A 17756-nucleotide genomic window follows, 5' to 3' on the forward strand; every position below is an offset into this window, starting at 1 on the left:
CCCTGACTGCCCAAAACTTTCTCCACTCCCCCCAAAAAGCCCCCCCCCGTTTCTTGACTGCCACCTCCAGAACCTTCCTGCCCCCGGTCCCCCTTACCCTGCTGCTCAGAACAGAGTGTTGGGCTCTGTGCGAGCCGGACACGTGGCTGAGCTCCCCAGCACAACAAAACCCGGTCTGGCCCTGCACAGTGCTGCTGGACTGGGCTGCAAGGGAGCTGCCGGCTCAGAATGCAGGGCAGATCCGGCTCCTCTACAGCTGCTCCTGAGTCCAGCCCGGGACTTCCCTGCAGCCCTCCCAGCCGCTCGCTCTGCTAATCCCGGACATTGTGAGTGCTTTACAAATTCCCCCCGGACGCTATTTTTAGCACACAAAAGGAGGACATGTCCGGGTAAATCCCGACGAATGGTAACCCTACCCAACACGAGTTGTGGGGGGAGCTCCTCATCACAGAAAAGCAAGTCTTAGCACTGCCTTTTCTGGTTTGTCAGACTTCTATAGCTCAAAGTTATCAAGGGCAATAGAGGGCTCAAGAGAGCTGGGAATCCAGGTGCACTGTTCTTGGTGCCCTAAGCTAGGGGCTAGAAAGGAATGGCCTCTGGGAGCAGTGTTCTGAGGGTACAGTGGGGAGCAGAAGTTGTTGCTCACAGTAGTCCACATTGTCCAGAGGCTGCATAACATGGGTGGGTGCTGTTTTGCAGTAGTGCATTGCCTGCTGCCTTAACAGTAACACTTGCTGCAAAGGGGCATTTTGGCTTTGTATTGCCTCCAAGAGTTGCCTCTGCATTCCCTTTTCTGTACTTTCTTGGGCCATGGCAATGCTGTCCCTGGAAACTGCAACTCTGTCCTTTGCTACTACAACAGTCTCCTTAGAAAGATTATCAGATTCCTTCTCAGTCCTCAGATACTGCCTCTACCGCTCCAGATTTTTCAAGTTGAGACAGGGGCGGGGGGGGTGAGAAAGACTAATGATGACTTCTCTTGTTTTCTCCCCCTCAAGTTTGCCAGCCATTCAACCACTGATACGGGCTCTGTCCTAGAGGGTCTGGCCAGTGCAAGTGCTGTAACTAATTTATTAAAAAGTGACAAGAAGTTGTTGTTCATATTCTAGGAAGGGTGGCTAGATTTTTTTTTAAGCTTCCCCAAGATTCTTTGGAGTCTTGGGGCAGCCTCAGAGATGGTAAGTGGCATGTCCATTGGGACTTTTGGCCTGTGCTATAGAGGCTATGGCTATGCCATTGTGCCTTGGAAGCTAGGGAGAGGGGAGGGTAAAATGAGATTGGGAATTATTTTCCTGATCTGGCTTTCAAGTTTTGTTGAGCCTTGGAGATGCGCATCTGATAGAGGAAGTATGGCTGTCAAGTGATTTTTTTTTTTTTAAAGTGCGATTAATCGCACTGTTAAACAATAGAATACAATTTAAATATTTTTGGATGTTTTCTACATTTTCAAATATATTTCAGTTACAACACAAAATACACAGTGTACAGTGCTCACTTTATATTTATTGATTACGTGTACTTGCACTGTAAACAAAAAGAAATTGTTTTATTTTTGAATGCAATTTTGTACATAATTCTACATTTGTAAGTTCAACTTTCATGATAGAGATTGCACTACAGTACTTGTATTAGGTGAATTGAAAAATACTTGTTCTTTTATCATTGTTACAGTACAAATATTTATAATCAAAACTAATGTACCTGACTTCAATTACAACACAGAATATATATATATGAAAAATGTGGAAAAAATCCAAGATTTCATACATTTCAATTAGTATGCTATTGTTTAACAATGCAATTAAAACTGCTATCACAATTACCATATATACTCGTTTATTAGCCTGTTTGTTTATAAGCCGACCCCCCAAAATGGATAGGTAAAAATAGCAAAAATTGTATGACCCTTTCATAAGCTGACCCTATATTTCAAGGGTTGGAAAACTTTGGCTCCCGGCCCATCAGGGTAAGCTGCTGGCAGGTCAGGAGGGGCTCCATGCCTGCAGACGCTCCAGGTAAACAACATGACAATGTATTAGATATTCAATTCAATGATTCCATAGAGTTTAAAATTATCAAATTTTGGTGTAAACCCATTTATAAGCCAACCCCCACTCTGATGCGTCACTTTTTTACCCAAAATATTTGGCTTAGGAACGAGTATATACAGTAATTTAATTTTTTTTTAGTTAATTGCACGAGTTAACCCTTCCTATTAGGGCTGTCGACAGTTAACAGGGTAAACTTAGGCACAAGCATGATAGTAATCTCCTCTACATCCCCTTTAGGCTGTCCTGACTCTGGATGACTTAGCATATAGAGAATGGCCTTAGTCAAAAAAGCAAAGGGCAGACCAGCAAAATTCATTGTGATGTTATTCACCAAGACGGTCCACCAAGCAGTGTTGCAGGAGTGCAAGGAAGTACTGAGCTATACCAGTGGGGAAAGCTGTGCAGCTAGTCCTCATAATTAAGGCTACAATTTAGTCACAGGTATTTTTAGTAAAAAAGTCATGGACAGGTCACAGGCAATAACCAAAAAGTCATGGCCAGTGATCTGCCTGTGACTTTTACTAAAAATATCCTTAACTAAATCTTACCTGCTTGGGTGGGGTAGGTGCTCGAGTTGCAGCCTGTGGTGCTGCTGCTGCTCCCAGACTGTTGCCTGGGGCCGCCGAAGCAACAGCCAGTGCAGCTGTGGAAGTCACAGAGGTCCTAGAAAGTCACGGACTCTGACTTCCGTGAAAGATTCACAGCCTTACTCATAATCTTCCAACAAAAATTAGGAAAAAATTTCCAGCCTTAGAGTTTGCTTTATCTCCCTTGCAGACACGTTGAAAAAGAAGAGAATGATTTATTGGGTTCTGCAATGGCTGCCTGAAGCATTCATGGTTACCAGTCTAAGAATGCATCTTACAGGAGAGCTGTACTCTTCACATAAGAATGGCCATGCTGGGTCAGACCATAGCCCAGGATCTGGGCTTCTGACAGTGACTCATGCCAGCTGCTTCAGAGGGAACAAACAGAACAGGGCAATTATTGAGTGATCCATCCAGGGGCAGCTCTAGGCACCAGCTAAACAAGCTGGTGCCTAGGGCGGCAAAATGCCGAGCTACCAGCTCCCGCCTGGGGGGTAAGTGGCCGCTGCCCGCAGGAGAGCAGCGCGAACAAGCCAAGGAGCAGCCCGTCCTCTGCAGCCAGGGCCGGGCCGCGCTACCGGCTCCGGCTGGGGGGTGGGCACTGACAGCAGGAGAGCGGCGGGAGCCAGTAGCACAGCCCTGCCCCGGCTTCAGAGGACGGGCCACTCCTCCACGCCGCTCTCCCGCGGGCAGCGGCCACCTCCCCCTCAGGCGGGAGCCCCGGTAACGCAGCCCTGCTCCGGCTGCAGAGGATGGGGGAACATGGCGCCCAGGCGGTCCGCTCCTCCTCGGCTTGTCCCCGCCTCTGCCTCCTCCTCTCTGCGCCGCCTCCTGCCAGGGGAGGGGAGAGGCGAGTGGAGCGGCAGCCCGGGCTGAGCCCAGCTCGTGCCAGGGCCAAGGCAAAGCCCAAGGATGAGCAGGGCTGGGATCCAGCAGCAGCCCCAACCCCTGGCCCTGGGAGTGGCGATGACCAGAGATGACTCCACCTCAGGCCAGATCTGCAGCAAGGTAAGAGTCGGGCCAGGCGGGAGGGTCCCCAGGACCCCTGGGGAGCTTCTGCCTGCTGGAGCCCCAGAGGCTGCTGCCTCCCTCCCCAGCCCCTCACAGCACTCCAGTGCCTGGAGTCTCCTTCTGCCTCCCCCCTGCAGGGGGCGAGCAACCTGGCAGAGAGGGGCAGCATCTGTCCAGCAAGCCCAGCACCTCTTCCTTGGCTCCTCCAACCACAGAGCTCTCTCCATTGCATGCCCCTCGGGCTCCCAGCTGGGCGGCCTCAGCGCTGGGCAAACACCAGCAGGGCTGGGTCCAGTGTGTATCCGAGCTTGTGGGGAGCTCTCTTGCCCCAATGACTAGCGCCTTATCTACGGCAAGTACAGTAGTGCAATAGGAGCGTGACGTGAAAAATATCATGTCATGTTGTGACACGGTCACTCAAATCACAATTACGTGTGTGCACTGTGCTGCCCTATCGGCGCCATTTGCACTAATTTCCGTTTTGCGTTGGTGCTAGTGGTTATAGGGCTAAAATGCCGGGACAAAAACGAAAGCTACTTTCTGGTGCTGCTTACCAGCAACAAAGAGAGAAACAGCAAAAAATTAGGAGGAAAAAAAAAAAAAAATAAAAAAAAAAAAAAAAAACTTCTCTCATACTTCAAAAAAGTATTTTAAAAAAGTCGACAATCAAGGAGAAAGCTCTAAGCAACGCATTGAAGGTGATTATTCATCAACTGATGAAGACCGATTGAACCAAAGATTACCTTTATCAACTGATAAAGGTAAACAACAATCTGACCAAAGATTATCTTCACTAACTGATAAAGATGAACAATCACAATCCATCCAAAGATTTACTACTTCAGCTGTAGAGTCCAGAAATGAAGAACTGTTATCCAAATCTAAAACTGAAGAACCATTATTGGAAGGTGGAGAGACTGACATAGGATTGGATCCAAGTACATGGCTGACAATAATTACTGATACAATGTGAATTATTATTGTGAAAAAAAGGCCCTTCAAAACCAGATCCTACATTTGAATATCCATTTAAAAGAGTCAAATTGTCAATTTATACCATCCAGTACGAAGAAAAAAAAATGAAAAATGGGGAACAAATTAATAGATCGTGGTTAGTGTATTCACAGACCAAAGATGTAGTTTTTTTTGTTTTTGCTGCAAACTGTTCTGTAACTCGGACATTTTTCTGGCAACTGCAGGTTTTAATGACTGGCGAAATTTGCATCAGCATTTGAAAACATCAAAAAATCATTTATGCTCATTGACAAATTGGATTGAGCTCTCAAATAGATTACGTACTGGTACAATAATCGGTGCAGTACAGCAACGTCAACTAAATTCAGAAATTCTACGTTGGCAAGCAGTGTTGGAAGTTTACTGGCAATCATTAATTTCCTAGCCGAACGGTGCCTCGCATTCCATGGATCCTCAGATATTTTATATGAGAACAATGGAAATTTCTTAAAATTGGTTGAGTTATTGGCAAAATTTGATAATGTTATGGCTGAGCATGTACGAAGAGTGAAAGATGGAGAGATTCACACCCATTATTTGGGTAAAAATACACAAAATGAGATAAAAGAATTAATTTCTAATGGAGTGCGTAATGAAATTTTATCGAATTTGAAACATGCCAAATATTACTCAATTATAGTTGATTGTACTCAAGATCTGAGCAAAAGACAATAGTTTTACGATTTCTGAAAACTGATGAAAATGCATAAGTGAAAATTTGTGAACACTTTCTAGAATTTATACCAGTGAACGAAACCACTGGGAAAGCCCTCACAGATGTAATTCTACAGAGATTGGAACACTATGGAATACCTTCAGAAAATATGCGCGGCCAAGGGTACGATAACGGCTCAAACATGCGAGGACGACATGCAGGTGTACAGCAAAGAATATTGAATTTAAACAATCGAGCTTTCTTCATTCCTTGCCACGCGCATTCGCTAAATCTGGTTGTCAGTGATGCCGCCAAATCATCTAAAGATGCCGTTTCATATTTTACCACAGTGCAAGCAATTTACAACTTTTTTAGTGCTTCCACACACCGTTGGGCAGTCTTGAAGAAGCATCTTGAACAAAAACTCACACTTAAACCTCTGAGTCAAACTAGATGGGAAAGCAGAATAGAAGCTATTAGACCATTCCGATATTCATCAGGAGAGATTTACGATGCACTATTTGAAATAAGCCAGGACTTGTCATATGATCCTTCATTTCAACATGAAGCTGAAACATTGAAACTGCATCATTTTCTGAGCCAATGTTCATGTTGCGCGGTTATTTGGCACAATATTCAAAATCAAATTAATTTGACCAGCAAAGTTATGCAGAACATAACCATAGACATATCAGAGGCAAAGATGATTTTGAATAAAATGCTGGAATATTTAAAAAATACCGTTCAGATGAAAGCAGCAACAATAGCAGAGGATCTTGATTTTGAACCAACGTTTGCACCTCAAAAATTCATTCATCCTCGGAAAAAAACAAGACAGTTTTGTTATGAGGCTCATGATGATCCTATTCTCGATCCAAACGAAAGGTTTAAAGTTGAATGTTTCTATTTTATTTTGGATGTAGATATAACTTCCATTGAAAAAAGATTTTGTCAGTTGCATGGTTATTGTGAAACTTTTGGATTTTTATACAATATTGGAAATATTAAAAATCAGTTTTCCAAAGACGACCTCATGAAGCAGTGCCAAGACCTACATTTAGCGCTCAGTACTGATAATGCTGCTGACACTGATGCAGTAGAATTGTATGATGAATTAATAGCTTTATCTGAGCTAATAAGTCCTAAAACTTCTCCTCTAAAAGTATTAGAATTTATAGCAAGAAATGATTTTTTCACTCCAAACAGTGCTATAGCATTACGCGTTCTTTTAACATTACCAGTATCAGTGGCTTCTGGTGAACGCAGTTTCTCAAAACTGAAATTACTAAAAAATTATTTGAGGTCCACCATGTCTCAAAATCGTATGTCAGGACTGGCATTAATTTCAATTGAAAGTACTATTGCAAAAAATTTAGATTTCACTGACTTATTAAAAGACTACGCAAGTATAAAAACCAGAAAAATTCAGTTCATATACATTTTTAATTTATGAGAAACTGGAAGACACTAAAGTTTTTCACTACAGTGTATAGTTGAACTCAGATTGTTTGTAATTGTGTTTTTGTTAAAATTAAATGTTAAAATTACATTAGTAGGAAATTGTTTTATTTCACTAACTACAAATTCTCTGTTTTCATTTTTTTTTTAATTTTTAAAAGTCAAAACAAAACTGCAAAGTGCAAACATGTGTAAAAGCCAAAAAAAAAAAAAAAGAACGGGGGGGGGGGGGGGCAGCCAAAATTTTTTTTGCTTGGGGCAGCAAAAAACCTAGAGCCAGCCCTGGATCCATCCCCTGTCACTCAGGTCCAGCTTCCAGCAATCAGAGGCTATAGGACACCCAGATCATGGGGTTGTGTCCCTGACCATCTTGGCTAATAGCCATTGATGGACCTAACCTCCCTGAACTTATCTAATTCTTTTTTTCACCCAGTTATACTTTTGGCCTTCACAACAACTCTGGGTAAGGAATCCAGAGGTTGACTGTGTTATGCGAATAGTATTTCCTTTTGTTTTAAACCTGCTGCCTATTAATTTCAGCCAGTCATCTCTTATTCTTGTGTAATGTGGAGAAAGTAAATAAGGAAGTGTTATTCACCCCTTCACACCAGTCATGATTTTATAGACTTCTATCATATCCCCCCTTAGTAGTCTCTTTTCCAAGATGAGCAGTCCCAGTCATTTTAAAACCGTTACTGATTCATGACTGAACATTCCCTCTTAACCAAATTAAACAGTTATGGGGTAATAGCCTTTGACAAGGTTCCCTCAAAGACTTTCTGAAAGTCCAAGTACACTATGTCAACTGAATCTCCCTTGTCCACATGTTTGTTGACTCCACCACTCCCAAAGAATTCTAATAGTATATGGGTAATCATAATAGGTATGATTTCCTTTTAGAAAAGCCATGTTGACTCTATCCTAACAAATCACATTCACCTATGTTTGATAACTCTGTTCTTTACTATAGTTTCAACCAACTGGTACTGAAGTTCAGCTTACTGGCCTGTAATAGCCAGGATTGCCTCTGGAGCTTTAAAATAAATAATGTGTTTCAATTGCTTCTTTGGTTTAGAGGCAGATTTAAAGTGATAGGTTACATACCCCAGTTGTTAGATACGAAGTTTCATATCTGAGTTCCTTCCAGAACTCTTGGGTAAATCCCATCTGGTCCTAGTGACTTACTACTGTTTAATTTACCAATCTGTTCCAACAACCTCTATTGACACCTCAATCTGAGACAGTTCCTCAGATCTGTCACCTTAAAAAAAAAAACAAAAAACAAACAAACAAACAAACAAAAAAAAAAGGTGGTTCAGGTCTGGAAATCTCCCTCACATGACCTGCAATCAAGACAGATACAAAGAACGCATTTAGGGCTTGTCTACACTGGCACTTTATAGCGCTGCAACTTTCTCGCTGGGAGCTATTCCCCTCATGGAGGTGGGTTTTTTTTTTTTAAGAGGACTGGGAGAGCTCTCTCCCAGCGCTATGCCACAACTACACAAGCCACGGTATCACTTTAACGTTGCCAGTGAAGACATGCCCTTCGTTTCTCCACAAAAAACTTTGTCTTCTTTGAGTGTTCCTTTAGCACCATGGTCCAGGGAGGTCTGGCAGGCTTCTTACTTCTGATGTACTTAAAAAAAAAAAAAAAAAAATGCTGTTACTTTGTGTGTCTTTTCGTAGTTGCTCTTCAAATTCTTTTTTGGAAGGAGAACATCCAACTGGAGCAGAGGGAAACGATCCCATAGTTGGGACCCTCCTTCCAGATGATGTTGTAGTATCCTCTTGCACTGGGAGGGAACTCCAGTTATTAGGAAGAGACCAATATTAGTAATGGGTGATTCGATCATTAGAAACATAGATAACTGGGTTTCAATGTGTTGGGGAGGAGGGCGGCATAAACGGACAATAAATGGAGTAGGAAGGGAGGCTCAGAAAGTTTGCTCAGAACAGAAGCTAGCATGGCAATATAGTGTAACAAGTCAGTTAAAATAAATACATGCCAATGTTCCCTCCATAGGATCAGCCTCCTCAGTCCCCATCTGGGTATAAATTTCTGAAAAAGACACACTAGATACCTCCCATCAAACCTGGGAATGAGTTCATATACTGACAAATCTGTTTTTAATAAAGCCTAGCTAATGGAAGAACATCCACATTTAGTACTACCCAAACATCACTGCAGCATTGAATATGTTAGCACAGTTATATAGAAGATTTACCAGAGTTTTTATTTATATATATATGCACACATACACACACAGTTTGACAAGGTAGTTAATGGCCAGAAAAGGCTAGATTGATTAAAGAAATATCACCTTATTGTCATTCAGTGATCATGAGGTAAAGAGATTTTACAAAATTAATAGCAGATGTCTGCTAATGGTACCAGAGAAAAAGTAGCAGAAAAGAGTAAATCAAAAGGCAGCTACCCCAGAATTCCATGAATTGATCTTGTTATGAATTATAGAAAAATGACTGTATGAGACATGGACATACCTATAGACCAGTGGTTTTCAACCTGTGGCCCATGGGCTGCTTGTGACCCAGTCAGCACACACTTGCAACCCACGTGACATCCTCAGGGCCATGCAGGTAGTATTGGATGTGGCCCACATCTCACACACACACAGTTGAGAACCACTGCTAGAGACACTTTGCTTTGTAACAGAACCAGAAGACAGATGAAACATCTAAAAACAATGACTGAGACCCATTTATACTGCAATATTAAAATATAAGATAACAAATTGACTGGTCTAATTTACTAGAAGTGGGCAAATAGTGCATGGAGTGTTTAAGCCATGTGAACTATAAAGAACTTTGTATTTCACACAAATTCCCAAAGTTTTCAGAAAGAAGTTGGCTAAATAAAATAAATTAATGGAGATATCCTATCTCCTAGAACTAGAAGGGACCTTGAAAGGTCATCAAGTCCAGCCCCCTGCCTTCACTAGCAGGACCAAGTACTGATTTTGCCCCAGATCCCTAAGTGGCCCCCTCAAGGATTGATCTCTCACCCCTAAGCTATTATCATCTCTCTCATCACTTATATGCCCATACATGTTAACAGTAAAAATTTTGAGTAGAATTCTGCCCTCATTTGTACACTGTGCAATCCCAGTGAAGTCAGTGGAGTTGTATAGAATGTGAGAACAGAATTAGTCGCTTTATATTTGCATATATGGATATCCCACTACCAAATGTGACTGAGTAAGATAATAGTAAAGCCCACAAATTCTGTTGCTCTATATGCGTCTTCATATGTTACAATGATTCGTAGCAGAGTTGATAGGCTAAGTTCATTTTAATAAATGACAGGTGACCCTCAAAAAAGAAAAAAAAAGTTAAGAAAAGCAACTTGTGCTCTCTTTTCTATTACTATTCTGCGAATGTTCACAGACCCATAAAAACTGCTTATTTTAAAAATGTAAGAGGGAAGACAGGAGTATGAATGGGAATTACACACAGTTCACGTGTTGGGAAGGAATCATTCCTGGATTATTATTTTTTTAAAACTTAAGTTTATTTACAGACAAGTTTAAGTCATCTCAGTGAAAAAAAAAAAAAAAAAAGCTGAGTCAGAATTTTATGGCTGCTGATAGCATTCGTTTGAAATGGGGATGAATAATTTAAAGTGGATGCCAGGGCACTTTTTCCTTCTACTACTGTTAAAATTAATATAACTGAAAGATTAAAGAGGGTAAAAAAAACCCACTTACTGTAGAACCACAAAACAAAGATTCTCAGGAAGATTCAGAGGCAAATGTAGTGGCTGGAACCATTTCCAGTCACTTTTTAAAACTAATGACTTGATTTCAAATGTGATAGTGTCCTTTTAAGTAAAGAGGAAGGAAAGTATCAAGTTAAGCTTCACACGCAGATGTAGGAAACACTGTTGAAAGTGCAGATAGAAAAATGCAACTCACAACTATTATAAAAATAGTTCACTGAAAAGAAATTAAAGTAGATATACCAAACAAATTAAAAAACATCCTTGGACTCTTTAACATTCATAATGAAAAGGCAGGTATTCAGTTTCCTGCTGTTAAGACCACTTCTCCTTTTCTTGTTTAAGCTCTCACCCTGCCCCAAGTTCCCAGTAAAAAGCTATAGTGGTCTAGTATGTCTATTGGACTGCGTCATATGCAGCTCTCTGAAGGACTCAGGTTTGAGAAATAAGAGTGTTACAAGTCAGTTTTAGTTTCTGGATTCTTTCAGACCCTTGAGGACCATGGTTTGTTTCTCCACAAAGCAAAGGGAGGAGAGGGGATGGACCCTCACAACATCCATGGAGCTCCAGAACATTCACTAAAAGACCCTGCTATCTTTGAACTAAATTCCAAGTCTTCCACACATCCCCCTGGCAATATGTCTCTTTCAGCAGCTGCCTCTACAGGCAGGCATACGTGCATGCGCTCATGCAGACACACTCATCCCTACACAAGTCTAGTGATTAGAATCTATTTATGTTATTAGACATATGCCACCACCCTCGCAAATCACCATGGCATCGAAGAATCTCTGAAAGTATTACAAAAGCAAAAATAGTCACTCTGGTTCTTCCCAGCCAATAGGATAAATAGGTTGATTAGACTGGGGGGTGAGAGCAAGAATAGTTTGACACTTCAGATTACTTTTTTTAGGGTGTCTCTATAAAGCAGCTAAGAGATTGTTTCCCAGCATGGATAGACAGACACTCTAGCACTGATCAAGCTAGCACACTAAAGCTAGTAGTGGGACCATGGCAGCACAGACAGTGACTTGGGCTATTTAAAGCCAAAACTCATTTCCCATTAAAATCCTGAATTTTCAGATCTCTTCTCCCACTAAAGAAACAAACCTATGCACCCTGTGACAAAGTTCCTCCTCTATCTTGGTGGGTCTTGTGCTTACTGGCAGATTTTCGTGCCTCAGAGATTCACCATGTGGGTTGGGGAACAGCCCAGAGACCTTCCCCTCTGGGAGAACCCACAGTCCAGGTCAATTGGGAGGTTTGGGGGAACCTGGGCCCACCCTCTACTCCAGGTTCCAGCCCAGGGCCCTGTGGACTGCAGCTGTCTATAGTGCCTCCTATAACAGCTGCATGACAGCTACAACTCCCTGGGCTACTTCCCCATGGCCTCCTCCAAACACCTTCCTTATTCTCACCACAGGACCTTCCTCCTGGTGTCTGATAATGCTTGTGCTCCTCAGTCCTCCAGCAGCACACACTCTCAGCTCCTTGTACCCTTGCTCCCAGCTCCTCACACTCCCACCACAAACTGCAGTGAGCTCCTTTTTAAAACCCAGGTGCCCTGATTAGCCTGCCTTAATTGATTCTAGCAGCTTCTTAATTGGCTCCAGGTGTCTTAAATAGCCTGCCTTAACTGGTTCTAGCAGGTTCCTGATTACTCTAGTGCAGCCCCTGCTCTGGTCACTCAGGGAACAGAAAACTACTCATCCAGCAACCAGTATATTTGCCCTCTACCAGACTCCTGTATCTATAAAACCAGGGAGAGGAGGTTGGCCGATGGAGTCTCCTGTGACTGCGGGGCCTATTTCCGGTCCTCCGTTCGTTCACGTATCCGGGCAGAGTTCCTCTGGGCGGCGTCCACTGGCTCCCTTGACACCTTCAAGGAGCAGTGGGCGCTGTCCGGGGTTCTCTGCTCGGTGTCCCCGTCAGGTTCCCTTCTTTTGACCCTTTGACCTCACTCCTGTCCCTGTTCTTTTATTAGTTGTCCCCTGTAATTTTTTGGTCTCCAGGTCCTATGGACCCCCCCTTAGGCTGGGGGGGATCCTTTAGCAGTGGGTGGGCTTTGCCCGCCCACATCCTGGATCCCAATAGGACCAGACTCCTGTACCCCACTGGTCTGAGTCTCTCACAACCCCTAACGTAGACCACATTCTCAGCCAATAGGTGAATTTTTTTCTCCCTGGGAAATATAAGGGGGAGGGGGGATTTCAGAAAAACTCCCTACAAGTTTTGCTACTGACATTTTGACTCATCATGACTCTGAATCAGTAAGGTACTGAAGCACATGAGTGGTCCCCCTAAAGTCAATGGTGCTACTCATATGCTTAAAGTTAAGTACATGCTTGAGTACCATGCTGTCTCAGGGCCTAAATCTCCAAATTGGCTTGGTCTACAATCTTAAATGTAAGGTGCTTCACTACCTATGCATTAGATTAGAAGCACCGTATAAGCAGTATTTTATGAGGATGCAGACAGGAAAATTTCAGAAGAGTGGTTTTGTTTGGACAGAGAATCAGTTGGATGCCAAATAGTATTGCCTTTGCAGATCAGAAGGCTGGGAATGCTAGTTTCATCCACAAAAGTGGTTTAATGTCTACAGCGAGCAAATAAGTGTCAGACCTCTTGTTCCTTGCCAAATTTTGCTAATTCACACAATTTTAAGTCACACGTCTTGAAATATTTGGTATCTTTTGTATAGCCCCAGCTCCTGAAGTTATGTAAATACAGAAGACCCGGAGCCAGTGAGGGACCCGCTGCCAAAGACTCGGAGTGCCGCCCGATGAGTACAAGCGCCGCAGCAGATGATGCCTTTTTTTTTTTTTATGTCCACTCCCCCGCTTTGCCCCAGGCCCCCTGAATCCTCTGGGTGGCCCTGGTTTAGGGTCTGAACCTGCAACCAGAGTAAACAAAACTCCCACTGAAGTCAGTGGAAGTACAGTCCAAGACTGCAAATTTTGGGCTTAGTTTGTTAGTACTTGTAAAGTGCTATGAGGTTCTGGAAGGGCTATAGAAATATAAGGTGGTTTTTGTTTTGTTTTTAATAGATACTATTCATTTCACCTGGGAAAAAAGTAGAATATAAATTCTCAATGGATTAATTTTAGATTGTGCAGTTGTATCAGTATTTGACAGACTTGATGAACCAATGTAGCTGTATTTCTAGTATAGGCAACAGATAGTCAATGAAGTAGCAATGGGTTCCAAACAATGTGTAAATAGTGAGCAAAATCCCAAATCAAAAGACTTAAAGAAGTTGGTATTAGATTTAATATATGCCAGATAAAACAAAAAGCACATGCACCTAAAAACAAAACAAAAACAAAAAAAACACTCAAAGTTGTCATTAATATATACAACTTTTGTTTTAAAATATTTATGATTTTACATAAGAACACGAAAGTTGCCATGCTGGATCAAAACAGAGTCATCTAGTTCTGTAACCCTCTCTCTAACAATAACCTGGTAACAGATGCTTCAGAGGAAAGATACAAGAAAGCTGGCAATCAGCAGTCATAGGATAACCTGCTCCCAAAGAAAGTTTCTTCCTAACTCCCCACCCAATCAGTTTGGCTGGGTGTTTGCCCTGACGCATGATGGTTCCTATAACTTAATATATGCAGTGTTGATAACTCTCAAAACTATATTGCTATCCTTGTGATATTTAGGCCTGGTCAACAGAGAGATTTTGTACAATTATAGCTACTTCTGTTAAAGAAAATACTTGTATGGTACTATTCCCCTTCCTCTACTCATCAATAAGCTATAGTGGTATAAGCATTTTATACTACTATCATTGCATCCACACTAGGGTGAGCTGTACTGCATTAACTATACCAACACAGGTAAGGCAGTATAACAACGTTTGTGATTTGACAGAGCCTTGGTGTTTTACATAAAGCAACAACTCCTGGAATCAAGTTTCTAGTCTTCGTGGTTGTGGAGAAAAGCCTAAAGACATGACGCCTAAAGGCTCAAAATTCAAAATGTATTTAATTATCACGATATGGGGGGGACCTAACTCATGATTTTGGGGCATTTGGGGTTGTCAATACTGCAACAGTAAGGGTTTTTTGTTTTAAGTTTCTAATTTTGGATGTTCCTGATTTATTTGAATAAATCTCTCTAATTATGAGATGAGGCTATTTTAACAGTGCTTTTCAGATAAAAGCTCCAGCCAAATAGTTTGGATGAGGTCCATAGCTTTTATTATTGTACTGTTATAGTCTAATAAAAATTCTGGATAATACATTAGCTGCAATTAGCTTCAGATGCTTACAAAAATAGTTTATGAAAAGCTTTTCTCCAGAAGAATCACAATTAAAATGGAGTGGTGATGATAAATCATGATTTATCAATTCCCTATCCTCCAAAAACAATTAGGTATCCTAAAGCTATATTTCACTGCCAGCGGCTTTTATTTAGTATTACTGACTGCTGCTTGTAGCCAACAGAACATTCACATATTCTCCTGGCTTCTGCTGTGTCTTAGACTTGGGCAACTTTTTTTAAAATGAGATCTTAAAGGGAGCACTGAAAAAGCAGGATCTTTCAAATGTAAGAGCAATATACTTTACCAATATAGTCTCTAAATCAGGGGTTCTCAAACTGGGAGTCGGGATCCCTCAGGGAGTCACGAGGTTATTACATGGGGGGGGGGGGGGTCAGCTTCCACCCCAAACCCTGCTTTGCATCCAGCATTTACAACGGTGTTAAATATATTAAAAAGTGTTTTTAATTTACAAGGGGGGTTGCTATTTGAAAGGGGTCACCAGTACAAAAGTTTGAGAACCACTGCCCTAAATGGTGCACTGTGATACTTGCCCAGAGCCTGACTAAAGTTAGTGGTTATCCACCCATGTCACATTACACGGCAGGATTGGAGACACAGGCAGAGTACTGGACAACTTGGATGCCATATGGATTTAAGTTATTACAGAAAAAAAGTTGATATTTCAGGTCACTAATAATCTAGTACAAATGCTATATGTAGTAGTATTATGAAATGATGTCTATATACCCTTCTCTTTCCCTTTCCTTCATTTTAGGTATATTTTAGACGAAGGGTCGGGGGGAAGACTTTCCTTCCCTTTGACCTGCAAAAATCCAATGGCTAAACTCAATTAGAAAGATAATTTCAACTAGAAAACTTTACTGTTAGTAACAAGGCCCCTGCCATACCTATTTAAGAAGGGGAAGAGTATAAGGGCTCTCTTATGCAGCTATGCGACCTCACCCTCAAACATATCATTTCCTAATTTCCTCACATAGTGGGGTGGATTGGGAGGAGAAGGGAACTTTCTTAAAGTTATTTTAAGGCTGGGCACATGTGTCAATTTCTCCCTCAGAATTAGTTTTAAAAATACAGAGTTTAAAGCCAGAAGGAACCATTGACCAGAGTTTCTCAAATTTCATTGCACCACGACCCTCTTCTGACAACAAAAATTACTACATGACCCCAGGAAGGGGTACCAAAGCCCAAGCCCCACTGCCGCAGGCAGGGGGCCAAAGCTCAGGCACTGCTGCCTTGAGGGACACCAAAGCATGAGGGCTTCAGCCCTGGGCGGTGGGGCTCAGACTTTGGTTTCAGCCAAAAGCCCCAGCAAGTCTAACGCCAACCCTGGCAACCCATTAAAATGGGGTTGCTACCCATTTTGGAATCCTAACCCGCAGTTTGAGAACTGCTGCATTAGACCATGTAGTCTGAACTCCTGTATCTCTCAGATTTAGTTTCATCCCATCAGCCCTCTGTGGAACCCAATAAGGGTTTGGCTACACTTGGAAATTTAGCTATTCCAGAATAATATACCTTTTCTGATTTAGCTTAATCCATTAGTTAAGATATACAAGGCCAACACTTAGAAAAGAGCAGATTTGATTTAGAAGTAATCAAGATAAAAATATGGAATCCCCAATGTCATTTGTAGTCAGGTTCAGACTAGAACTGCATTCAAAGGAGGTTTGTTACAGTCTCCTCGCCATCCCCAAAACCAGTTCTAGAGACAGAAGAGTGAGACATTATGATTTTCCTCCTGGATTAGTTTTAGTGTTGGGTGTTTTTATGATCTCCTCCCCCACCCCTCCACTCATAGGGAATAAACTAAATTTGTAAGAAGCAAAGGTTAATTCCTGAGCTGGGGGAAGAATAACTTTAAGGCTTGGGGGAGGGGGTGCATTTTACCAATTCTGTATTCCCACGCCCCACGGAATTAGTGCTAAATTGTGCAAGCACATGTCAGTCTTCATATCTACCCTAACATGGGGTGAATGCCAAGGCTTGGGGAGAGGGAAGACCAGGGTCTCTCCCCCCCCCAACCCTCCCATGGGCGAGGTGGGTAGTGCCAAGCCTGGGGGGAGAGGAGAATCTCCCCTTCCCCATGAGGGGTTAGTGCTAAGGCTGGGGGGGGGGGAAGGATCAATACCTCTCCCCCCCCATAGGAGGGTGATGTCTCTTCCCGTCGCCCTAAGTGGGGAGAGAAGGGGGATACCAGGAGGGCGGGGCCGCCCGTAGCCCCGGTGGTGCCTAGCGAGGCCTAGCCCCAGCTCCTGCCCCCACCCACCAGATCACGCCGCCAGCTGCTCCCATTGCCAAGGCAGGGAGGGGACTCGGTACCTTCTCGGTGCTGCCTGCTCCATGCTGCTGCTGTTGGGTGGCGGCGCGCTGAGCCGTCAGCCGCGACGCGAGTGTCGCCTGACAGGACCCGCCGGCCCCCCTAACTCCACACAACTTTCCGGCAACTCTGGGACTAGCCCTTTAAATGCGATTCGCCCCCTCCCCACTGGGGTCGGATGCCGGACTCTCACACAAACGCCACCAACTCCTACCCTGCTAGCTGCCCCAGACCTGCCCCTTTCATTGGTTACTAGCGGCACAAAGACAAACACTGATTGGATGCTAATCAAGTCACTCAGCACCTTAGAAAGCGGAAGAAAAAGTCCCTCAGCCCGCACTGAAGCGGCTTAGGGAGGGCTGTTCGTGTCCTGGGAAGAGCGAGCGGACCTGCGTCGGGAGGAGGCGGGGCGGCCAGCCGGCCGGCGTAGAACTGTTAGTTCCCAGCACGCGCCGCTCGACAGCTGGTAACCGGGAGGAGCGGCGCATGCTGGGAGATATAGTCTCCAGCGGCAACAGCCAACTGCTGCCTGTTCTGCCCGTGAGGACGGTGGTCTGAGGGACCCACCCGCGTGATTGCCGCGGGCCGGGCACGGACATCCCTGTGTCGGGGCCCCTCGGTCACCCCCTT

At 43.3% G+C, this 17756-nt stretch overlaps 1 protein-coding gene across 3 annotated transcripts in view; it reads right to left on the reverse strand.

Annotated features, from left to right (window-relative positions):
* STK3 (serine/threonine kinase 3) overlaps nt 1–17353 on the reverse strand; it is a 280022-nt gene extending 262669 nt beyond the window's left edge. For 2 of the 3 annotated variants that reach the window (XM_034763360.1, XM_034763362.1), the window contains exon 1: nt 17076–17116. In XM_034763360.1, coding sequence (XP_034619251.1) covers nt 17076–17101 — 26 coding nt within the window. In that variant the 5' untranslated portion in view covers nt 17102–17116. The other variant, XM_034763361.1, reaches the window with a different exon arrangement.
* Nucleotides 17354–17756: the final 403 nt, after the last annotated feature.

This window comes from Trachemys scripta, chromosome 2 (genome assembly GCF_013100865.1).
Source record: "Trachemys scripta elegans isolate TJP31775 chromosome 2, CAS_Tse_1.0, whole genome shotgun sequence".
Classification (NCBI taxonomy): domain Eukaryota; kingdom Metazoa; phylum Chordata; order Testudines; family Emydidae; genus Trachemys; species Trachemys scripta.